At 41.0% G+C, this 23,998-nt stretch overlaps 1 protein-coding gene across 1 annotated transcript in view; it reads right to left on the bottom strand.

The window, feature by feature from the left end:
- Positions 1-23,668, bottom strand: part of LOC126262399 (WD repeat-containing protein 43) — a 78,900-nt gene extending 55,232 nt beyond the window's left edge. The window contains exons 1-3 of the mRNA XM_049959013.1: positions 23,247-23,668; positions 14,794-15,047; positions 7,198-7,434 (exon numbers count right to left, since the gene is read on the bottom strand). Coding sequence (XP_049814970.1) covers positions 7,198-7,434; positions 14,794-15,047; positions 23,247-23,429 — 674 coding nt within the window. The 5' untranslated portion in view covers positions 23,430-23,668. The remainder of the gene's footprint in view (positions 1-7,197; positions 7,435-14,793; positions 15,048-23,246) is intronic.
- Positions 23,669-23,998: the final 330 nt, after the last annotated feature.

Below are 23,998 nucleotides of genomic sequence, written 5' to 3' on the forward strand. Positions count from 1 at the left end.
ATCGACGAGAGATCAGGTGATAGCTGTAGACGGGAGCGTAATGGATTAAAATAGGGGCATTCAATTAAAAGGTGTCTTACCGTCCACAGCTGAGAGCAGTGGGGACAGAGTGGGGGAGGATCGCCGCTTAAAAGATGTCGATGGCTAAAAAGACAGTGCCCTATCCGGAGTCTAGCTAAAATCACCTCCTCCCGACGACGCGTTCGGGAAGAAGAGGTCCAAGCGCAAGGAAGGGCTTTCACTTCCCGCAATTTATTATGGGGAAGTGTTGACCAATGCGCATGCCATAAATGAGCAACTTTGCGACATAAACCGCTCCGTAGATCGGTGAAGGGAAGCGACTGAATAGCTGGCCGAGGAAGAGAGACTGCAGCCATGGCCGCTATATCGGCCGCCTCATTCCCACAGATACCAGCGTGTCCCGGGAGCCAGAGGAACGCCACCGAGACGCCCCCCAGGTGGAGCAAGCGCAGACAGTCCTGAATCCGGTGGACCAGAGGGTGCACAGGGTAAAGAGCTTGGAGACTGAGGAGAGAGCTGAGAGAATCTGAGCAGATAACGTACTGTATCCGCCGATGGCGGCGGATGTAGTGGACAGCCTGGAGAACAGCGTAAAGCTCCGCAGTATACACCGAACACTGGTCGGGAAGCCGAAATTGATTTGGGGTGTCGCCAACAATATAGGCACTCCCTACACCTAACGATGTTTTCGAGCCGTCGGTGTAAATAAATGTGGCGTCCGTCATTTGTGCACATAGAGCAGCAAATGCTTGACGATAAACAAGTGTAGGGGTACCATCCTTGGGAAATCGACAAAGGTCACGGAGCAGGCAGATCCGGGGACGGAGCCAAGGCGGTGCTGTACCCCAAGTTGTCAAGAAGGTTTTAGGAAAGCGGAAGGAAAGAGAATGGAGCAGTTGAAGGAAGCGGACTCCCGGGGGTAGTAGGGAGGAGGAGCGGCCTGCATACCCTACATCAAAGGAGGCGTCGAAAAAAAGGTCATGGGCTGGATTAGCAGGCATGGAAGACAGATGGCTAGCATGACGACTTAGAAGGACTGCTCGCCGATTGGACAGCGGAGGTTCAGCAGTCTCAGCATAAAGGCTTTCCACAGGGCTAGTGTAAAAAGCTCCAGACACTAAACGTAATCCACAGTGGTGGATAGAGTCGAGACGCCGAAGAATAGACGGCCGAGCAGAGGAGTAGACTATGCTTCCATAATCCAATTTCGAGCGCACTAAGGCGCGATAGAGGAGGAGAAGGACCACTCGGTCCGCTCCCCAGGAGGTACCATTCAGGACACGGAGGGTGTTAAGTGATCGCAGACAGCGAGCCGAAAGATAGGAAACGTGGGAGGACCAGCACAGTTTTCTGTCAAACATAAGACCCAAGAATTTAGCGACGTCTGAAAACGGAAGGTTGACAGGTCCTAGATGTAAGGAGGGCGGAAGAAACTTCTTACGTCGCCAAAAATTAACACAAACGGTCTTACTGGGAGAGAAACGGAAGACTGTTTCGATGCTCCAAGAGTGGAGGCGATCGAGACATCCTTGAAGACGTCGTTCAAGAAGGCTGGTCCGTTGAGAGCTGTAGTAGAGCGCAAAATCATCCACAAAGAGGGAGCCCGAGACATCAGGAAGGAGACAATCCATAATTGGATTTATAGCGATGGCAAACAGTACAACACTCAGCACGGAGCCCTGGGGTACCCCGTTTTCTTGGGAGAAAGTGCGGGAGAGAGTAGTGTTCACCCGCACCCTAAATGTGCGCTCTGACATAAATTCGCGAAGAAAAAGGGGCAGCCGGCCTCGAAAGCCCCAAGAGAACAGTGTGCGGAGGATGCCTGTCCTCCAACAGGTATCGTATGCTCTCTTCAGATCAAAAAATATTGCTACCGTTTGGCGTTTCCGGAGAAAATTGTTCATGATATAAGTGGAGAGAGCAACAAGATGGTCAACTGCAGAACGATGCTTTCGGAATCCGCATTGGGCAGGTGTTAAAAGACTGCGGGATTCCAGCCACCACGCTAAACGGTAATTTACCATACGCTCCAAAACCTTACAGACACTACTCGTGAGAGAAATGGGGCGATAGCTAGAGGGGAGATGTTTGTCCTTTCCAGGTTTCGAAACAGGAACGACGATAGCTTCCCGCCATCGTCTGGGAAAAGTACTGTCGGTCCAAATTCGATTATAAAGGCGAAGGAGGTAATGCAGACTATGGGTTGATAAATGCAGCAACATTTGGACGTGGATACCATCCGGTCCTGGGACGGAGGAGCGAGAAGAAGAGAGTGCATGTTGGAGTTCCCGCATGCAGAAAACAGTATTGTAGCTTTCGCGATTTTGAGAGGAGAAAGCAAGAGGTCGCACTTCTGCTGCACGTTTCTTCGGGAGAAACACTGGCGGGTAATTTGAAGAGCTCGAAATCTCAGCAAAGTGCTGACCCAACGAGTTAGAAATTGCGACGGGGTCCACTAATGTGTCATGCGCGACAGTGAGCCCAGAGACCGGGGAGAAACTAGGCGCGCCTGAGAACCGTCGAAGCCGACTCCAAACTTCCGAGGAGGGAGTGAAGGCGTTAAATGAGCTAATAAAGAAGTTCCAGCTTGCCTTCTTGCTATCGCGGATGACACGACGGCATCGCGCTCGGAGCTGCTTATAGCGGATACAGTTGGCCAAAGTAGGATGGTGGCAGAAAATGCGGAGAGCACATCGCCGCTCACGTAGTGCATCACGGCATGCCTCGTTCCACCAAGGAACTGAGGGGCGCCGGGGCAATTCGGAGGTGCTCGGTATTGAATGTTCCGCAGCTGTAAGAATAACGTCGGTAATATGTGTGACCTCATCGTCGACGCTGGGAAAGTGACGGTCATCGAATGTCGCTAGAGACGAAAAAAGTGTCCAATCGGCTTGGGCAAACTTCCAGCGTCGCGGGCGCATATATGGCTGTTGAGGCTGCAGTCTAAAGACACATGGAAAGTGGTCACTCGAGTGTGTATCATCAAGGGCGAACCATTCGAAGCCCCGAGCTAGCGGAACAGTACCGACCGCAAGGTCCAAATGAGATAAATTTGTCGTGGAGGCAGACAAAAACGTAGGGACCCCAGTGTTGAGGCAAACTAGATCTGCTTGGTGGAAGACGTCTAGCAATAGTGAGCCACGTGGACAAGGATGTGGAGATCCCCAAAGCGGGTGGTGGGCACTGAAGCCCCCAACCAGCAAATATGGGGGTGGAAGCTGACCAAGAAGATGAAAGAGATCAGCTCGTGCCATTGGTGTGGACGATGGAATGTATACAGTACAAAGAGAGAACGTGTATCCGGAAAGGGAAAGATGGACGGCGACAGCTTGGAAGGAAGTGTTTAAATGGATTGGGTGATAATGGAGAGTATCATGGAGAAGAATCATGAGTCCTTCATGTGCTGGAGTGCCTTCAACAGAGGGGAGATAATATCGGACGGACTGAAAATGAGGGAGAACAAAGCGGTCATGGGGACGCAGCTTTGTATCCTGAAGACAGAAGATGACCGGCGAGTAGGATTGTAAGAGGATTGACAATTCATCCCGATTGGCTCGAATACCGCGGATATTCCAGTGGATAATGGACATAGGGGGAACAGAAAATGGAGGAATGTGACCAAGGTCGCTGTCAACTCAACGACTGCTCTGAGCTTGCGACCGACAGCATGGAATGGCATTCAGCCGAAGGCAGAAGATCCTGATCCATAGGTTGGTCAGGAGCAGCTCCTGCCACCAGCGACCGGCCGGTTGATCGGCCGCCAGCAGTGCGCCTCGGCGACACAGAAGACGGCCGAGGGTGACTTCCGCCAGGTGGTGCTGTAGATGGGACACGCCTTGGCGGAGAAGGAGAGGAACTGGGTTTCTTGGTAGCCTTCTTGGAAGTATGATGTTTAGATGAAGGAGGAACCGATGGTTGGGAAGTTGCCGTACGTAAAAACTCTTCACGAGTATGCTCTTTTTTCGAAGTCTTGGTGTCTGACTTTTGGGCTCGAGATTTAGCAGAACTCGACGAAGGGTGAGCCAGAGAGTGGGCAGGCGAAAGTGGTGAGGTTGAACGGGCGATCTTTGCGCTGGCCGATCTGACGACCGTGGCACTAAAGGTGAGGTCGCAAGTCTGCGTGGCCGCCTCCTTTGTTGGCCAAGGAGAAGCAAGGACAGTGCTGTATTTTCCTTTCTGAGGCACGGTGGGCTGTCGACTGGCGAATAATTTTCGAGCAGCAAAGGTCGACACCTTTTCCTTTACTCTAATTTCCTGGATGAGCTTTTCGTCCTTAAAAATGGGACAATCTCGAGAGGAAGCGGCGTGGTCACCCATACAGTTGATGCAGCGAGGGGATGGAGGTGGACAAGCACCCTCATGGGCATCCCTGCCACACGTAACACATTTGGCCGGATTGGAACAGGACTGGCTGGTGTGATTGAACCGCTGGCACCGATAGCAACGCGTAGGGTTTGGGACGTAAGGGCGAACGGAAATTATCTCATAGCCGGCTTTGATTTTCGATGGGAGTTGAACTTTGTCAAATGTCAAGAAGACAGTGCGGGTTGGAATGATGTTCATGTCAACCCTTTTCATAACCCTATGAACAGCCGTTACGCCCTGGTCAGACAGGTAGTGCTGAATTTCTTTGTCAGACAGTCCATCGAGGGAGCGTGTATAAACGACTCCACGCGAGGAATTTAAGGTACGGTGCGGTTCCACCCGGACAGGGAAGGTGTGTAGTAGTGAGGTACGCAGCAATTTTTGTGCCTGGAGGGCACTGACTGTTTCTAACAACAGAGTGCCATTCCGTAATCTGGAACAAGACTTTACAGGACCTGCAATTGCGTCGACACCTTTCTGAATAATGAAAGGGTTGACAGTGGAGAAGTCGTGACCTTCGTCAGACCGAGAAACAACAAGGAACTGTGGCAACGATGGAAGAACTGACTGTGGTTGAGACTCAGTGAACTTACGTTTGTGAGCAGACATAGTGGAAGGTGAGGAAACCATTGCGGAAGAATCCCCCATGATTACCGGCGTCTCCGATGGCGCGCTCCTCCCTTGTGGGGGCCCTCTCTGAGGGCACTCCCGCCTTAAGTGATTGTTCACACCTCAGGTCACACCTCCCGACAAACGGAAGGAGGGACCAATCGGCACTTTCGGAAGGTATCAGCTCGGGTAATCACCCCTCCCTGGGCCTGGCCGTTACCAGGGGGTACGTACGTGTCCTACCTGTCTACCCGGGGCGGGGAATTACGCGTTACCCCGTCACCGGCTACGCGTGGAAGTGCGTGGGTCGGCCTTCAGACACGCACAGGGAGGAAGAAAGAGAAAGGGAAAGGAAAGAAGAGGTCTCAAACGCGGCAGCGGAGAAAAGGGTAGAGAGAAGAGGTAAGGAAAAGAGTAGGACAAAGGAAGGATGAAGACTTACAAGCAAGGAAGGCGAAGAATGTGGTACATTTACAAGCGTCCGTCTCCGGACGTAGGCACAAACCATACCCCCAGAGGGGGAGAAAGGGAAGGAAAGAGCCAGAGGTGAGGGGGGTGGGCGAAGATGGGGGATGGGGAAGGATGCGGAAAAGGAAGGTATGCAGCCCGGAAAGGAAGGAAGGCCACATCAGCTCGGGGTCCCGTGCTCGCTACGCACGTATCCACAAAAGAGTTGTGGATCCCCTGGGGGGATTAAATGAATGTAAACACTACTTTGAATATTATTCTGTGGAATTCTGAGGCCTGCGGAATCCATCCATCAATGCCTCTCAAAGTTTTTGCTCATGGCCAAAACACACACAACTGTGTGAATATCTCGTGAATATCTCCGTGTTGATTTAATAGGATCTTTTTTAACAACACAACTCATTGTAACAGATCCAATTCCCATATGTGGCCAGACTGTAACATACCACCACAGCTTTATCGAAGATGATAATCATGGAGGGTTCACCAGTTACCATTGTGACTGACATTACACCAAAATTTATGTCAGTTTCCAATTTCAAAAGCTTAAGTACTAGTGTGAGGCTAACTCTAAAAATGGTTTCAATGGTTTTCTAGCAACTTACAGAGGAACACAAGTCAGTGGTCACAAGTCTAGCCAAGAAGATTCATGGCCACCTTCAAGGAATGTTCCTCGATCTGCCCAATAGATAAGAGAACAAAACTACACAATTCCAGGTCAGCACTCTAATACGGTCATGCCTACTTTCAGCCACACTAGGACACATTCCAGGAGCCACCACGTGCCTTGAAGACTGTCAGTTGGTGACAAGTGCAACATCCTGGTGTTAACCAAGGATGGCAACACTGGGATCAGCTACACTTGCCAGGGCAAGTGCTATCAGCTCTAGCCAACCTGTCCCAAAGACAACCACAACTGGTGGCACAACTGAACTCCAAAAAACACAAGAACTGCTCTATAATAACTTCGAACTGACTCTTGTGATATCACACTCAAATGCAAACAGTACCAAACAGTATCCTAACCTATCGAATTAGTTCGGCCAGCATCTTCGTTACTTGCTCAAAGTGTAAGACATCAATCAATCACTATTGAGACACTAACACACTACATAGTGGCACCACACATCGAGACTGCCCACACTGGCCATGCCTTTTGTCCCTATTGCATAGTTGGGGGGAGGGGGGACTCAGTAGCTCCTCTGATGAACACTGATACTGCATATACCTCATTAACCTGTGTTAACTGCTACGATGGTCAGTGGGGATGCTGCCCAGCCACAGCCCGCAATATGCCACTTCAGTGCATACATAGGTCAGCATCTTACAGCAAAATGAGTGTGTCCTTCGTAACAGACTCAATCGATTTTGTTCACTGGATTTTGCTCATACCTGCAGCTGCTAGACTGGTTCTTTGACTAACTATGATAGGCAAGTCATGGGAAGAAAACCTATCTTAGCCTATGATGAACTTTTCTGTTTGCATGCTTATAATGTGTGTCTACCGTTGGGTTTTTTTTTCTTTTTTTTTTTTTGTGGAAATGATGAGTACTGTCTACAAAAAGCTATGCATATAATACTATACCAAAGCAAGATGTTTAACAGCCCCAAAGAGAGATGTAAAATGATCAGCTGCAATATGAAACACTTTTTGCCTGCATTATGACCAAAATAATTAAACTAGAGGCTACACAGTTTCTGTGATGAAGAAGACTGAAAAAATAATTTACTTACCATGCATTGACATAACGATCACCTTTGGCTGAGCTCAGGAAATAGTTTTCCGAATGTTCAGTCACTGGAGCAACATATAATAAATTTAAAACATCTGTTGAATGGCCTGCAAAGGTTTTTATAACTTGTTTGTCATCCAAATTCCACCAACTAATAGTTCGACTTGCTGCCAGGAGTGACTTTCCATCTGGTAAAACTAAGATACTAGTCAACTGCTCAGTTCCTGCTTTCCACTTGCTGCAAAAGATTAAAAAGTAAAGTTCATCTGAGATGGTTTTATAATCAGCCAAACAAAAAATCGCAGTAACATTTTGAATAGTAAGCAGGGAATATTGCTTTCTTTCAAATGTATTTAGATGAAACACTAAGTAATGTTACAATCATCTTCACATCTCCTTCAGTACAGCAGCAGAAGTTATGTCCAATGTTTAGTGTTATTCAAAAACAAAGAATAGATGTCAACTGTTTATTACAGACCAACAGTGAAAGATAGAAACACATTGCGTATGTCACTGGATAGTGAAAGATTCAAAGTTTTATGTTCGCACTGACACTATACTACAAACTTAACATGAGCACCATGTCTTTCTCAAGAAACATCGACACGGTAGGCCATTTCATTACACACCTGAATCAACAGGTCCCTGTTTACTGAACAGAAAGCTTTAACAACTGAATTTCTCGGATCTTTACGAGTAGCTGCCATAGGTGGGTCAAAGACTGCCTTACGTACTTTCACAGGAGACGAAAAAAAAAAAAATTTAAAGGTTTGAGGTCTGATGACCTGCGAGACCAAAAACAATGAATAAGTTCTCGTTGTCCATCCTATCCAATGAAACACTGGGAGGATGATGATAAGATAATGCCACACAACACGGAGAAAGAGAAGAACTAAAACAAAATCATTGGAATCCTCAATAAAGTAAGTTGAGAAAACTACCACTTTTGCAGCATGTCCAGGCATATTCCCATCTCAGTTTGCACAAACTTTGTGAACAGAAATGGCGCCAAAAACATTCACTGTTTATGATTCTCAATTTCAATGCCAGGATTTTGTGACCCCCCCCCCCCCCAAATTCTTACATTATATCAGTTTACTTTACATGATAGCAGAAACATCAATTTGTTTGAAAAGACGAGTTGTTCTATTTTTAAAAAAAAAAAAAAAAAAAAAAAAAAAAAAAAAAAAAAAAAAAAAAAAGGAGAGAAAAAAGGTTTCTACCATATCCTGGAGAACTGTAATGAGAAATTCAGTACTTTCTGTTATGGTCACCACGATGCAATTGCTGCAGTAACTGCAACTTTTAAGGCTTCATATGCAGGTGTCATTTCAGAATATGCCACACCATTGTTTGAGGAAGAAGTTCTTGGCCTGACCTTCCAAGGGCTCTGTGGACGCATCTTTGATATGCTTGACATCATCAGATGCACGTGATTAACCGATGCTGTTCCCTTTGCATATGTAATCAACTTCCAAGAACATTTTATGCCAGTCATAAATCTGCTTTCGCAGAGGCGGTTTCTTTCTGAATCAATAGCGGAATGCATGTCGCACTTGAACAATGGCTTGACTTCATGCAAATTTCATCACAAAATAGTGTAATCACCATGTTGGTACAAACAAACAACAGCGCAACTGTGTCAAAACTCTGAACATTCCTGGTTCCAGTGACACGCACTGTGTGTGTGTGTGTGTGTGTGTGTGTGTGTGTGTGTGTGTGTGTGTGTGTGTGTGTGTGTGTGTGTGTGGAGTGTGAGAGAGACCATCTATGAACTCTTGTGAGCTTAGCTCAGTATCAGTATGTGCCCACTTGACTTATCTACTTACAACTGTGCAACTGTTATTGTGTAATGTTAGATTTCTCGTGCAATACATCATGTGGCTCTCAGTGCAGTAAAACGTGCAAGTTTGTTTTAACCTGAAGGAGACTAAACAAATGTTCACTAATATGTCAACAGTATTATCACCAGAACTAACTAACTTGTAGTACCCACACACATTAGAACTCTCAACAGTTTATGGGCCAAGTCCAGGATACTGTTGTTGAACAGAAAAATTATTTCACTCAACAAAGGTGGCAACAAATTATTTGATTCATCTGCCGGACTTTAATGGACATGAAAACTACAGAAATTGGGCTTTTCCAATCAAGAAAGGAACATGCTAATTCTCCAAGGACTGGCAAAACGTATCTCAGAAGTAGTTGGGTTTAACATCCCGTCAACATTGAAGTCATTAGAGATGAGCACAAGCTCAGATTGTGTTCAGGATGAGGAAGGAAATTGGCCATGCCTTTTCAAAGGAACTGGAGCAATTTAGGGAAATCACAAAAACCTTAATATGGATGGCCAGATGATGGTTTGAACAGTCATCCTCCCACCTGCGAGTCCAGAGTGCCAACCGCTACGCCACCTCGCTCAGTAATAATTCTTACTATTAATCCGTCTTGTGTATGGACATGTAAAAGAAGCAAAATGTCAGTGGACTTGTGGCAGAAAATGAAATTATTGTTTGATGACTCTGGCAAGAAAGAAGTTACTTGCTGCAAGGGCAAAAAGCCAGGACATTTTAAAAGAAAATGCCCTAGTAGTGAGGTTAATGATATCGGACAAAACATAACCTCAAATGCCTTCAGTACAGTATTATTAAACGATTCTTTTCAAGAAGTGACTGGTTTGTCGATTTGGGTGCTAGTGCCCATCATATAGCAAATAAAAACTGGGTGAAGAATACAGTCACCAATATTACCATGCATAAAACTGTGGTAGCGAATCAGACTGAAATTCCTGTGTTCCATGTTATGATCTGGAGAAGTTGATTTAACAACGGTAGTTGAAAAGACTTTATGATGCCAAAGTGAAAAATGTTGTGGGTGTTTTGGAATTGATGAATTTATTGTCTGTGAACAGGTTAATTGAGCCAGGAAACTCAGTTGAATTTTGTAATATTAACAAGAATCCAGAATTAGTGGCAACTTTAGATCTTGTTGATGCTATTTATAAGCTGAACACTGACAGAAGTAATTTTTTAGGAATGGTTATTGTATCTAGTTGGCATAGACTCTTATTAATGATATTTGTAAGCTGAGCTTTGACAGAAGTAATTTTTCAGGAATTGTTACTGCATCTAGTTGCCATAGGTTAACACACATAAAAGTGAACAGCCTTATAAAAATGAGAGATGCTGCTGTTGAATGAATTGTGTGTGACAATGTTAACATGAATATTACTAAGCAGAGTTGTGTGGCATGTAATGATAGCACGCAAACAAGACAGCCTTTTTCTCATGAAGGCAGTAGAGCTACTAAGATATTCGAGATTATACAGGCAGATCTCTGTGGACCAAAGGAAGTTATGTCACTAGGTGATGCGAAGTTTTTCTCATTTTGGAAGATGATTATAGCCTAATGGCATTTGTGTATTTACTAAAGACAACGGTTGAAACTTTTGACAGACTTCGCGAATTTCAAAAAATTGGCATAAAATCAGCAAGATAGAAAAAGCAAAATAATTAGAACAGATAATGGTAAAGAATTCTGCTGTGAGAGTTTTGGCAGAGTATTGAATAAGCATGGGTTTTGACATTAATTGACTAATAGCTATACACCAGAACAAAATTGTGCATTGAACAGAACTGTGATAGAAAAGGTAAGATGTATACTATTTGATGGAGAACCTGATAAAAGTTTTTGGGTTGAATCTGTTAATAGTGCAGGAAGTTAAAATTTAGGGAATAAAACACCCTAATGAAATGTGGACTGGTGAGACACCAACAATTAGTCATTTCTGAATAACTGGAACACACACAAAACTTGGATTATCAGTGAAGCATGAAAACATAGAATCCAACATTTGATTATGAGATTTTAACACAATAAGTCCACTTTGATGAAGAAAACAGAACAAGAAGTCTGAAGACAGCTGCCTCATTACTCTGGTCACTGCAGTGAACAGAATAATTACAAGCAGATTGCTCTCATTTCACATAAATGACTTCACTAATGGTAACTACGACAGTAAAGATGTTAGTTTTACACAGTAAACTGCTTGCATAGGGTATGTGTCTGCCAATAACCGAAAATACGCTAGTGTAAATTTTACATCTATAGGGAGTTTCAGTGGCTTCACACATTGCTGACAATGAAATCTGACATTAAAATCCAAGAAAGTAACATGCAGGCACGATCTGGAAATTATGCTATTTAGCATCAAGAAAAATATCCAGGAAATTTATCAGATTTTTTTCTCCAACTTCCTCATTACAAATTTTAAACATTATGGGCACTATACATTAGTCACTGGCATTTCGTGATACAAACAGTGTAATTCATTATTTGCCACCATTACCAAGCACATGTGTCACACCTAGGAGGAGCAAATTAGTGTTTGATGTCCCATCCACAATGAGGGCATTGGAGACTGAGTACAAGCTCACATTAGGAAAGGATGGAGAAGGAAAGCAGCCGTGCCCTTTTGAAGGAACCATCTTGGCATTTGCCTTATAAGTGATTTAGGGAAATCAAGGAAAGCCTAAATCAAGATGGCCAGAAGCAGGTTTGAACCGTCATCCTCCCAAATGTGAGTCTAATGGACTACCCCGGTCGATGTGTCACATCTACATACAACCCGAGTTGTTCTCTGTTTTAAGGGGAGACAGTGGCAGTCTTGCACTGATATTTTTGTAAATCCATACCTTTGCCACTTTTTGTTCAATCTCATTGAAATTTTTCACACTTATGTATAGAGATCTAACATGATTTTTTTAAATTCAGAATTTTTAATAATCTAATGCAGTGAGATAATTTTGAATTTATTGCATTATTATTTTAAGGTACACTTTTTCATAATTTCGAGGCAATTTTGGAAAAATTTTTTAATGGTAAAATAATCTACACTAATAGGTGTACAATTAAGTGCAGTAACTTTTTGGTAAATTAATGCTATTATTTTCTGTGATATTTTGGATTCGAACATTTTTTACAAGCAAACTGTTCAATATATTATCAACCACAAAACTGTGTATAATATCTCTATTAAAATTTCGTTCCACTTTAATATTGCTTCAAAGTAAAAGAATAGGTGTGCCAATTTTCATTGCAATCCTTCCAGTAGTTTCTGATATGTGTGTTCCTGAAAGCAGAAAACCTTAATTTGCAGAAAAGTCATTTTAAAGTTTGAAAAAAAAAAAAAATCAAAATCTCTATCATACCTTAGCTAAAACTGCCCATATCCATATTCCATTTCTTCCGCATCAACCTCTACAGCTCTTAGCTTCTCTGCTCCTTTGCCTAGCAATTTCTTGTATGTTCTGGACTGAACTCTCCGCCTTCGCGATTCTTTGCTTATCGATGATCTGCAGTACCTGCTCAGTGAAGACTCCAGGTGTAAAGCCCAACTTGCTGAGGATGTGAAGTCTTGCCACATTCCCATCATTAAACACTGCTGCAGCTTCAAAAGCAGAAATCTTCACCATCAAATTGGAAACAAACACAGTCTTTGGACATGTTTTCCAAATAAGAGCATTGAAACTTTCATTTGGGTTCTGTGTTTTCCCATGCAGACATTTTTCTAGCAGTTCTGGTGAAGTCAGTGCTCTAAAAGTTGGTTTAATGGCCATTGAAACCTCATAAGGAAGGTTATTTTTATGGGTATAAGCTTCCCCACTTTCCTTACTTTTCAAAAATTTGCCCCATTTATTAGAACAGAAGCCATGTTGAGGTGTAATGTCTGTCAACGAGTAATGAAACCAAATGGCCCATACTGCTTTCCTCATACTGTTCAAGCTTGTGAGGTTACTTCTAATTGCAGCACCATAAGACACTTGTAGGCTGTCAATTCTCTTCTTTGTTAAGTCTGTTTTTACCTCCCAGTGACTTCCCATCCTCTAGTAGCTTGCCTTTATTGTCTGCAACAAGTCTTCTGCAACAAGTCTTCTGAATAAGGCCTAAGCACTCCAGTTTCTCAATAGTGCAATCTTTTCCATAGGGCTGACTTTCAACTACATTCTGAAAGCACTAGAGTCTCCATCTCCTAAATACTGCACGTATTTTATTCCATACTTTTTACAAAGATCTATGGAAAATCAATTTCATACCTGCAGCTTCCATCCATCCACTGGAGCCTGCATAATTTCTGATACAAACAGCTTTATGGGCTTCCTGCCAATCTCTTCTTTACCTGCATCAATATATTTCTGGTGCACGGAACATGCAGAACAATATTTAGACATCACCTCTAAGTCTAATACTTTTCCAGTGTCGACACTAATGGTTGTTTAAACTCCATGCAATGAAGTATGCCCCCTCTTCATCCAGGAACTGTTGCAGAAAACTGCTATATCGTTGCTATTAGTTGCTTCACAATTTTCTTGAATTGCCCCCAGGACTGCCATTTTCATGCTCTCTTCACTTACTTCTGCAACTGCATTGAGGAGAGCAGTATTCATTGCAGAAAATTTTAGGGGAGGACCAGGCATGTTCATAATACCACATAAAAGGTTTCCACCATCTCTCCCAATCCCTATACATCTTGGTCCATAAGCAAATCTCATATTGGCTTCAGAGATTCTATTACTGACCTTGGTCTGTCAGCATCACAGTTTTGACACAAAATTTGCAATGTGCAAACCAAACCTTCTCTCTTTCCATCATCAACCAAATCCACATTTCCTCCACAAACAGAACACTTGCAGGCTTTTCTAAGTGCTTCTGTCATCATTTCCAGATCCACAATTCTGAAACCTGTATTTCTGTCATGATTTGTTTCTTCTGACAATACTTTGAGACAAGCTAATGTTTGCATCTGCAGGCCCGACCCTAACCTCAATGTCAATTTTTCGCTTTACAATGGAAATATGGGACTTACTATATTTTTTAAATACTTTACCACGCCTAGGCATTGTAAAAAGGGATCAACAGATTCAACCTTGCACAAAGAATGGCACAATAAATCAAGCGTCACTAATTCCACTGAACGGCACAAAACTTGTTTACAACACTCCACAGCCTTCTATACCAAACTGACTGAACCAGAAAATGGCTCCACAGCCTTCTTTACAACACTGCTGTTATGTATACAAAAAAAAAATCAGAGTCTTCTAACGCTACATTTTCCACGTTCACAGGCCAAATTCTGCAATAAAATTTTTCCTCCATATGGTACATTGAAAAGCGGGCTTGGTGCATTACACTGCTTAGGGTTTTAATTTTTTTATGCTATTTGTAGTGCGAATTTCAAGGAAAACATTTGGGATGATAATCTCAATTATATTTACTATCAAATAAGGAAATAAAAATATATTGTAAAGTTTTCATTATTTCTGCCACCGTCTCTCCTTAAAAATTCACAAAAACTGTATCATATAATCTATGGAACTATTAAAATGTGTTCACATAGAAGTGAACCCTTAGTCAGATGTGTCATTGAGGACTAAAAATCATTTTCCCTTCACTGATTAACATGGTACAAGAATGGTACAGGAATAAATACATTATAATTTTGTAAATTTTTCAGAAAAGGGAGATGTAACAACAGGCAGTTTTATATCACTTACAATGGAACATTCAGATTCAGTAGTTGAATTCACAGTATTCTCACCTTTTCACAGAACCATCGTTGATTGCCCACTCTGTGACATGAGTATCCGCACCGCCACTATACAAATGCGAGCCCGCAGACCAAGATAAGCATGTAACAGAGCCGCTGTGGCCACCCTGTAACTGTGCTTCCACATCTCCCACTGCAATGCTATAGAGTAGCACATTACCTGCAGTTGTTCCCATTGCAATTACGTCTACATTTTTTTCTGCAGATTCTGATGACTTCGAACGGCGCTTCTTCTTTGAAGATACCTGCACAGGAGATGCATTTTTGAGATCACTCTCCAATAAGAATGTTCGAGTAGAAGAAAAATCAAAAAAGAAAGTTAAGAACTGTAATCAATTCCCAAAACATCTATCACTGCTCTACACTAATACCTTCAACAAGACTTCCTTCATATCCAGAAATACAAACAACTTGAGTCAGCAGCATTCAAAACTTCAAATAAAAGAACCGGTGAATACATTTCATACACCGGCAATACACCACCACTTGAATTTATATGGAAACCTGACACCTATATGTCAATGGGCAAAGTGTACTACATATGAACCAGCTTCTGCAATGTCAGAGTCGCTGACAAAATAATTGGTACAAAATCCAATAAGTACATACTAACAAGGTGGTTAATTGGTTGGTGAAGTGTCAAAGAAATCACCTTAGAAAATTTACGAAAGTGGTAAAGTACAAAGCAGTTCTATGGAATTAACTACTCTGTCTGTAGCTTCACACATACTAGCATCAGATCATAATCCTTAAGTCATTGGTTATATCTCCCTAGTAGTCTATTTTTTTAATTTCATATTTGTTAACAAATGAAAATGTTAAAACAAATACAGAATATTCTTAGTAAAATTAACATTTTATTTTTGTTAACTATTCGCATGAAAATTTGAGTCTGCTTTTAACAGTAAATTAAAATCTGGAACAAAAATGCAAATCATCAAATAGAAAGTTATTTACATATATCTCATAGAAAGACATTGCTTGGAAATCTAATCGTTAAAGGCAATTTTTTTTCTTGTTGCTTTTGAGAACTGTGCTTTATTCCTTTACATAATTTATGTCTGGGAACTGAACTTCAAATCCTTTAAGTATGAGGGAATATCACGAAGTAACACACAATAATTTTACTACCAAAAAGTTTAATAGGTAACAAAACAACAACAAAAACCACAAATGAACTCTACCTATATTTCTACACAGTCACCAACATTCTCAACACATTTCTCCCATCGTGGTACCAGTTTCAATATGCCCTGTTCATAGAAGTCCATTTGATTTGAGTATACCACCTGTGGACTGCTGGTTTCACTTGCGCCTATGTCGCAAAGCTCTGGCCAGCCAGGAATTTCTTCATGGGACCAAACAGATTAGTCTGAAGGTGCAAGGTTAGGACTGTTTGGTGGTTGCTGGAGCACCTCCTACCCAAATTTTCGAACAAACAAAAGCAGCAAAATGGGGGTAAAGCATTGCCAAGAAATCTGACATCACCAGAATTAATGTTGTGGCATTTGCCACAAAGAGCACAACGCAATTTAACCAAAGTTTTAATGTAAGCTGCAGCTTTTACAGTGGTCCCTTGCTCAGTAAAATCCACCAACAACACACTATACATATCCCAGAACACTGTCACAAGCACTTTCCTAGCAGACCGAGTCGCCCTGGTTTTTTTTGTACTGGAGGGTGCAATTTTCGAGTTATTCAAGAAAAACGTACAGAAGTGATATTAAATGAGTTCTATCTCGGAAACCATTCGGAATAGGGCATACGCCAATATGAAGTTTTTTTGTTCAGGATCACTAATACTATCACCCTTCAAAGCATGTACCTTTCCTCCTGACTCACCCTGTATCAAATGCAAATGTGCCAGTAAAATTTTAATCTATCTATCTATATCCGAATCCCGCTCCAGCTACTGCCGGGTCTGGGTGCTGACGAGTCCTCTCCATTTGGCTCGGTCCTCCCACCACTTTTCTTCCTCCACTTGCTGCCAGGTCACACCTCTCCTTTCAACAGATATTCTGACTCCCATTTTCCACCGTGTTCTTGGGTGCCCTCTAGGTCTTTTCCCATCCATCTTTAGTTCTTCCATAATTTTGGGGAGTCTCTGCCCATGCATCCTCTTAACATGCCCATACCATCTTAATCTCTCTCTTACAATTTCTTCTCTCATACTTTTTTGTTTGAGGTCCTTTCTAATCTCTACATTCCTTACTCTGTCCATTCTTGTTTTTCCCTTAACTGCTCTGAGAAATTTCATTTCCCCTGCTTGCAGTCTGCTCCAGTCCCTTTCTGTCATTGTCCATGTTTCTCCACCATAGGTGACAATAGGGATGTAATAATTCTTATACATAAGGAGTTTTGCTCTTTCTGAAACTTCATTGTTCCAAATCAGGTGTTTTATTGTTTGGTAGAAATTAATTGCATATTAGTTGCATATTGTTTGGTAGAAAATTTTAAATGACTACATAAATTTCTAGTCTTCTGGGGCCGAAATTCTTCTAATTGACTGGCCCTCAAAGTGTTAAGCTTTGAATGAGAGTCAATCACTCTGTGATGTAAGAAATTCATCACACATTTTCACACTTAACATAATTCATTGTGCATAAAAGGAAATTTACTTTGAAAGTAACACTCCTCAAATCACCATTTGGAATATTTTCCCGCGACCTGTTATAAATATAAACTTCTGTTACGTGGTGCTCATTGAAAGCAATTGTTCTTAAGTATTGAATAGTCTTCGTCCTGAAGCCTTTTGTCATTTTGCTGTCGGCGGACACTTATGTGCGCACTGTGTTTTGTTGCAAGTTTTACACTGGTGTTTCTATCTCATTTATATTTTATTGCCACAGTAGTGGGCTAACAAAAAATTGTTTGTTAGAGTATCATTTCTTACCTGCCAAAATTACACAAATTTAACTCTAAAGTAAGACAATGAAAAATTCCTGGAATTCTAAACCATTCCCCGGTTATTCACAGTTTTCTCCCAGATGAAAAAGTACCCAGGTTTTTCCCAGATCTCCCGGAACGTATACACCCTGTGTAACTGTATTGTGTGATATCATTAAGGTGAGGCATGTCAGAAATGGACTGTGTTTGCAGAAGGCTTGTTGGATAGAAAGTGTCACTTACTAGTACAGTATTTTTGTTTCTCAATTGTTTGTCACTGATTTTAGTGAACCACTAGATTTTGTGTTATGTGTTTCTCAGTGCTTTCAGAGTTTGCTTTTGTTGCCTTGCAAGTGAGTTTCTTAATGTCATTAGCTGCTGGCTACTGAGCTGTGTCAGTAAAGTGAAATGCCAACAGCGTGTTTTTGCTTCTTTTTTGTTAGGTTGATTTTTGACAATTTCATGTACATCATTTTTGGATGAATATTTGTTTGGAATGGCGTCATGACTGTTATTGTCCTGTATTTAGTTTGTCCTTCCTCAAAACCCCCACTTCCCATGGTTGTCCTGTTGGCTTCATTTTATTGCTGGAGTTAAACATTTTATGTGTTACTGATGTTTATTCACTGGTGTAATGATTAACACTGAGGTCACCATACTGAATACGCTTGAAGTAGCGGTGCCCCTCATCCTGATGATGTCATGGTTCAAAGCCGACTGGTGGTATCCCAACATGGGGGCCAAAACTACTTTCAACATTTATACTTTGTCACCTACATATTAAACACCGCTTTATAGAACAGTAGATATTTTTATTTGGTTTTCTCATGTGTAACCTAAAATAAAAGAACTGCAGTCACTGGAACTGTTATGAATGCTCAGTTACATTATAAAGTTTTTCGTCCCCCCACACAGACTGGACACTAAATGCATAGCTGTTTCTGTAAATTAGTTGCATATTGCTTAATATCTCACCTTTCTTTAACTGAAGTTTATCCACAAGACAAGGTCCTGGTCTTTGATCTTAACAAGTGAAACAAATGGCTGGAACCGAAATTTAAATGGTTCCCAATACAAAAAGCAAATTTATTGTCTTTCATCCCCACCTACAGAAGAGCCAACCAACCTCATTTAACTATTTCCTCAATTTTGTAAATTTTTGTATTTTTTTCCAGGAATAAAATTTTACTTTTGTAGATTCAGAAAACTACAACAAATTCAATTAAAAATATCAGGCTCAGTTACTCTTGAAATCACCCAATGGCCTTGCTGTTGGAACCATACAGAAATTTTCCTGAAATGATTTAGGAAAAAGACAAACTCTAAATCAGAATGGCAAGGCAGCACAAGCTCTCCTCATAAATGAGGTCAGTATCTTAATAACTGCACAGCTTTATTCGATTGGTCTTATTCTATAATGTTCTTTAATTTACACACAGTTTGTATCAGATAACCTCAGTGACCTTAACAGTTTTAAGTTTTTAATAAATTTGAAGACTTTAATAACAAGAAAATCCCATTCTAAAACCTTCTTGGTCTCACAGGTGTCCTTATACTGTAACTGTTATAGTACAAGTATTTGCATGACATCATAGCTGTCTTAATTACTACACCTAAAAATTTTTGTTAGATTATATCAGAGTAATTATAAACACAAGCAGCAAGAAATTTAAGAATGCTGGTACCAAAGACTAATATTGAGGGAAAATTAGTGTGTGTATGTTGGCTAACTCCTGTTAATGGACTTTGGTGCTACATCTAAGCAATTGTTGTCAACAGATACTTTGTGAAAGTGTACAAGGCAGATAGAAAATCAATTTCTTGCACCTTTCTGTTTCAGTAAGTTGAACACTTACTATGCCTTTCCATCGAAATCAGTTTCTATAAGTTATTCACACCCTACTGTAGTTTTCACATGTTCGACGAGTTATTTATTTTTCATATTTGCCGGAGTTTTCAAGGTTTGTCATAACATCATTTTTAGGCTATGGTTCATTTACATTTACCCCATATTTGTAGATGATTGAGATAATTGTACACATGAAACCAGGGTAAAGGTAAATTTTGTCACCTCATTTAAAAATGGTATAGTCCTACCAGGCAATAACTGGTACCCTGGTTTCACGATTCGGGATCCATAGGTTTCTTTAAGGAGGCCTGAACATCTTCAGAAGGCTCAAATGATGGCAAGGGAACTTGATGTATGTTCTCAGAGATATCAACAAGGCTGCATTTATGTTGAATGCAGATGAACCCACTTTGGGAAGTGATCCACCGAAACTGAAGGCCACTGGTGAGGAAGGACAGTTATCATCTTGCTGTCACTCCCTAACAGCCCACATCATCATTAGTTGATCATTCTATACAAAGAAAATTTTGCTATACCAAGAACTTCGAAAGGGCCATCACAACTACAAAATAGAGTCATCAAAGCGTTTAATAACCGACTAACTTTATTTTTCATTTCTCTTTCACTTCTCATTCAACAAAAAGTGAATATTGGGGTAAATTAAAACAATTATGTATCTAAAGTAATGAAAAAAGAAATTTACAACTTTAGGCCCTTACTGTTTAGTAACTTTTGTTTTATTTTTACAGTTTCCCATACTAATTATTTTGGTGTTTGCAACTATCCCCTCTCAATGGGGGTAAATGTAAACAATCAGTTACAGGATGAAAAAAGTTAAATGTGTACCCCAAACCCCGCTTTTAGATAAAAAGAAAGATGTAGCCTAATTTTCATATTTGATGATTTAAATGATATGAGAGGCTGTGTAGAGTAAAATACACTGAAGGTAAGTAAAAAGTGTTTACAAATACCACCACCTACCCTACATGATTAATGTTGCCCCCACCCCACGCAAGTTTACTCCAGTCCTTGTAAACGCAGATTCCCATGCCACAGTGCGATGCTCATTGATAAAGTGACAAAGAGAAGAATCATACAGCTATTCATTTTTTGTATTTGGAACAACGCTACAAAAATCCATGCCGAGTTAGTGGAAGTGTACAGCATCACTGCACCATCATACGACAGTGCTTATGTGGCCCAAAATTTCCAGTGTGGTCAATTACTTTCTTAGGTGCTGAATCAGTATGGATGAATGACGGATTATCATTACAACCCTGAGTCAAAGGAGTAAGGCAACGAACATTTGGATTCACCACCACCCAATCATCATTGGAAATAACATTATGATCAGAATTTTTCACAACTGACATGGTATGCTGCTAACACATTATGCTCATACGGGACAAACTATCGCAAGAACGCACTACTGAAATCTACTGATAAGGTTATAGGAGGCTGTTGAGATGAAGTGTCACGGGAATCTGTCCAAGTGGGATTTTTGCTTCATGAGAACACCCTATTCATTGTATGCTGGACAGAATCACAGCTGCTTCTTTGCTCTATCAAATTTTGCCTCACCCCCCCCCCCCCAGCATTCTCCTGAAATGGCATTTACTGACTAATTCTTTCCTTGGTTGAAGAAATCTTTGCACAGCATGTATTTCCGTAACATTTTCAAGGTGTAATGTTTCTTGAACAGCCAAAATGAAGACTTTTACAACCAGTCGATCCACCAAGTCATTTATCACTGGAAAACAGTGTAATATTGAAGATGAATATACATAGAGAAGTGCCAACACAACTGCAAAGTTGCAGGATCACAGCTTGAATCTTTGGAGGTGATAATTAAAATTTTGTGACCACCCCTCTTATTAGTTAAGATTGTACGATATCCTTCATTTCGATCTCAGGTCAAAATGAATGGTGAAGTGAATTTACTTCCATTTGTTGCCAGGCAGCTGTCAAGTGTCTCAGCAGTACGTTGTAAAACTTAATATCAAGATGAATATAAGTTAACATAACCCCCCTTCCCCCCCCCCCCCATGCTCCAGAGGGGATTAAAAAAACCAACAGTTGTGCTTCTGTTTATAATCAAATTAAACTATATGAAATGAATTAAATGCTGTGAAATGAGTAGCTCAATAGGGCTGAAACAATGAAGACACAATGACAAGAAATTGTATCAGTGCCACAGCATTCAGATATGTTGTAACCTGAAATGTAGACCTACTGATCATAATTTACTTACTTCAATGTGTTTAAGTACGGCACACAGTAAGCTTCTAAGAGATCATTAAGGTGTATCGCATCTCAAAGGAAAGGAAGCTGGATTGGGGTTTAAAGTTCCACCATTCATCAGGTCATTAGAGATGGTCATAAACTATGACTGGGGAAGTTTATCAGCAAAGGGATATTTGATACAGTCATTGGCTTCGGTCAGTAACATAGGAAACATACAATAAGAGGTGTAAACAATATGGCTAGTATTGAATTTGCCGACCAACAAAACAGGATATATGCACCAAAAGGTGATGTGACAGCACCCATTAACAAAACGTCATGGCCATGGCTGACGACTCACCAAATATTCCTCTTCGCCCCAGCCTTGTGCCCTTTCAAAGGAAGAATCCCGTCATAAGGGTTAAGATATTCAGAAATAATGGAGACCTAAATCATTACGAACTGACTATCTTCCAAATGAAAGTACACTGTTTTATCAATGTCCCACCTTGCTCAATATACAAGGTCTCAAATGGTGCTCAAATACCACGTAAAATGGTAACACTAAAGTAATTAATGTATCAGTCAAGACAAACAATGAAAATCTGAGGAACTCAAATTGTTTAAAATGCAAGTATAATGTACAGAGATATCAGAATAGAATTAAGTATTACCAGGGCTTGGAGGATAAATGTATCTCTAATACACAGCCCTAATGATTTGCTAAATCTCTCTTTCACACAGCACAGTTTGGATAATAATAAACATTACACTACTAAGTAAGTAAAATTGAAGAAATAATGTATCAATAACAACAGTATCTTTTAGGCGACATTAAACTATATGTGGTTTTAGCATACTTGTTGCTGTATGAAGTCAGCTGCACCAGAAAACTGTGTCAATAGTAGTAGCCTACAGATCATTTTACATGGGATGTCAGACAGCTTTGAACTTCAGGGAAATTTGCACATTGTAACAGGGTACAAGAGTGTACCATGACTGTATGTATATCTAATTTCTCAGAGGCAGATTATAGTAGGATTAAAGTTCTCTTAATCAGTGGACAATACATATGGGCTTTATACGTCTATGTTGAAAACCTTCCGCAACCAACAGAATTTCTCAGGCGCTATATCAGATATAAACAGCTGCTGAGATACCAATCAACGAACACGGTCATTACAGCTCCAAAACCTTTCAGGTCATTAGTTAAACAACGAATACACCTTTTAAAAATCGAAAGTTATTTTTAAAACAGAAACTGAGTTTCAATGTCTAAACAGTTGCTGGATGTGTAAACTTAAGTTATGAAGAGAATTTGCGCCAAATCTAACCCGGGGTAATTTTGGATTTCGTCATATTAAAGTAAACGTTAGAAAACCTAGCGCGTCACAGATATTATGAAAAATTAAATACATTAAAGTTATATTCATACCCGAAACAAGTGGAATACACACAATACCAACGCAAAATTCACATGGCTTACCGAAGGCCGCTGTAAACTTATCCATGTCAGACATGTGCAAGGTGAGACGAGATGGAGATTGGGTGTATATTCTTGTTTCAGGAGGCCTGTCTCTGTCTCCCATATCTTTAGTTTTCCGTCTTGTCCGCAAGCACTTAAGTATCTCCCGTCGTTCGAAAACTCTACACTCCCCGAACACGCCATGTTGATTGTACACACAACCTCACCACATGGTACAGACGAAGACCACCCGGCGTTTCAAGTTATGTTGTAAAAAAAACTTAAAACCTGCTTATATACGTCAACTGTAAGAATGCAGTTCTCGGTTTTCTTACTAAAACACATTTAAAATCACAGGTAACTGGCACTTTATCACATTGCACCATATTAAACCACACCACGTTTTTCAAATGCGGCTCCAGAGATTACAGTCAGTCAGTCCAGTGTCCACCATAGCAATTGAAAGACGGCGCACTATGCAGTACAGCGCGCCTTTGCTTTGTATATTTTGTTTGATCAAAATTTTATTCGTTTATTTTTATGGTTCCTACACATTTTAGTATACACAGATACAATAATACATTTCTTCTGAATGTTAATGACACAAACACTAGCATGCTTGGAACTATTTTTAAAAACCCGAGATCTATCGTACCATCAGTATTTGTTATAGTAAATCTACAATTTCCATTTATCTCTATTCATATCCACATTCCTTCTGTTCAGATTGCAGTTTGACAGCTGTTAATAACCAGTCAACACACATTCATTGT

The sequence above is a fragment of the Schistocerca nitens genome, chromosome 6 (assembly GCF_023898315.1).
Source record: "Schistocerca nitens isolate TAMUIC-IGC-003100 chromosome 6, iqSchNite1.1, whole genome shotgun sequence".
Lineage (NCBI taxonomy): Eukaryota > Metazoa > Arthropoda > Insecta > Orthoptera > Acrididae > Schistocerca > Schistocerca nitens.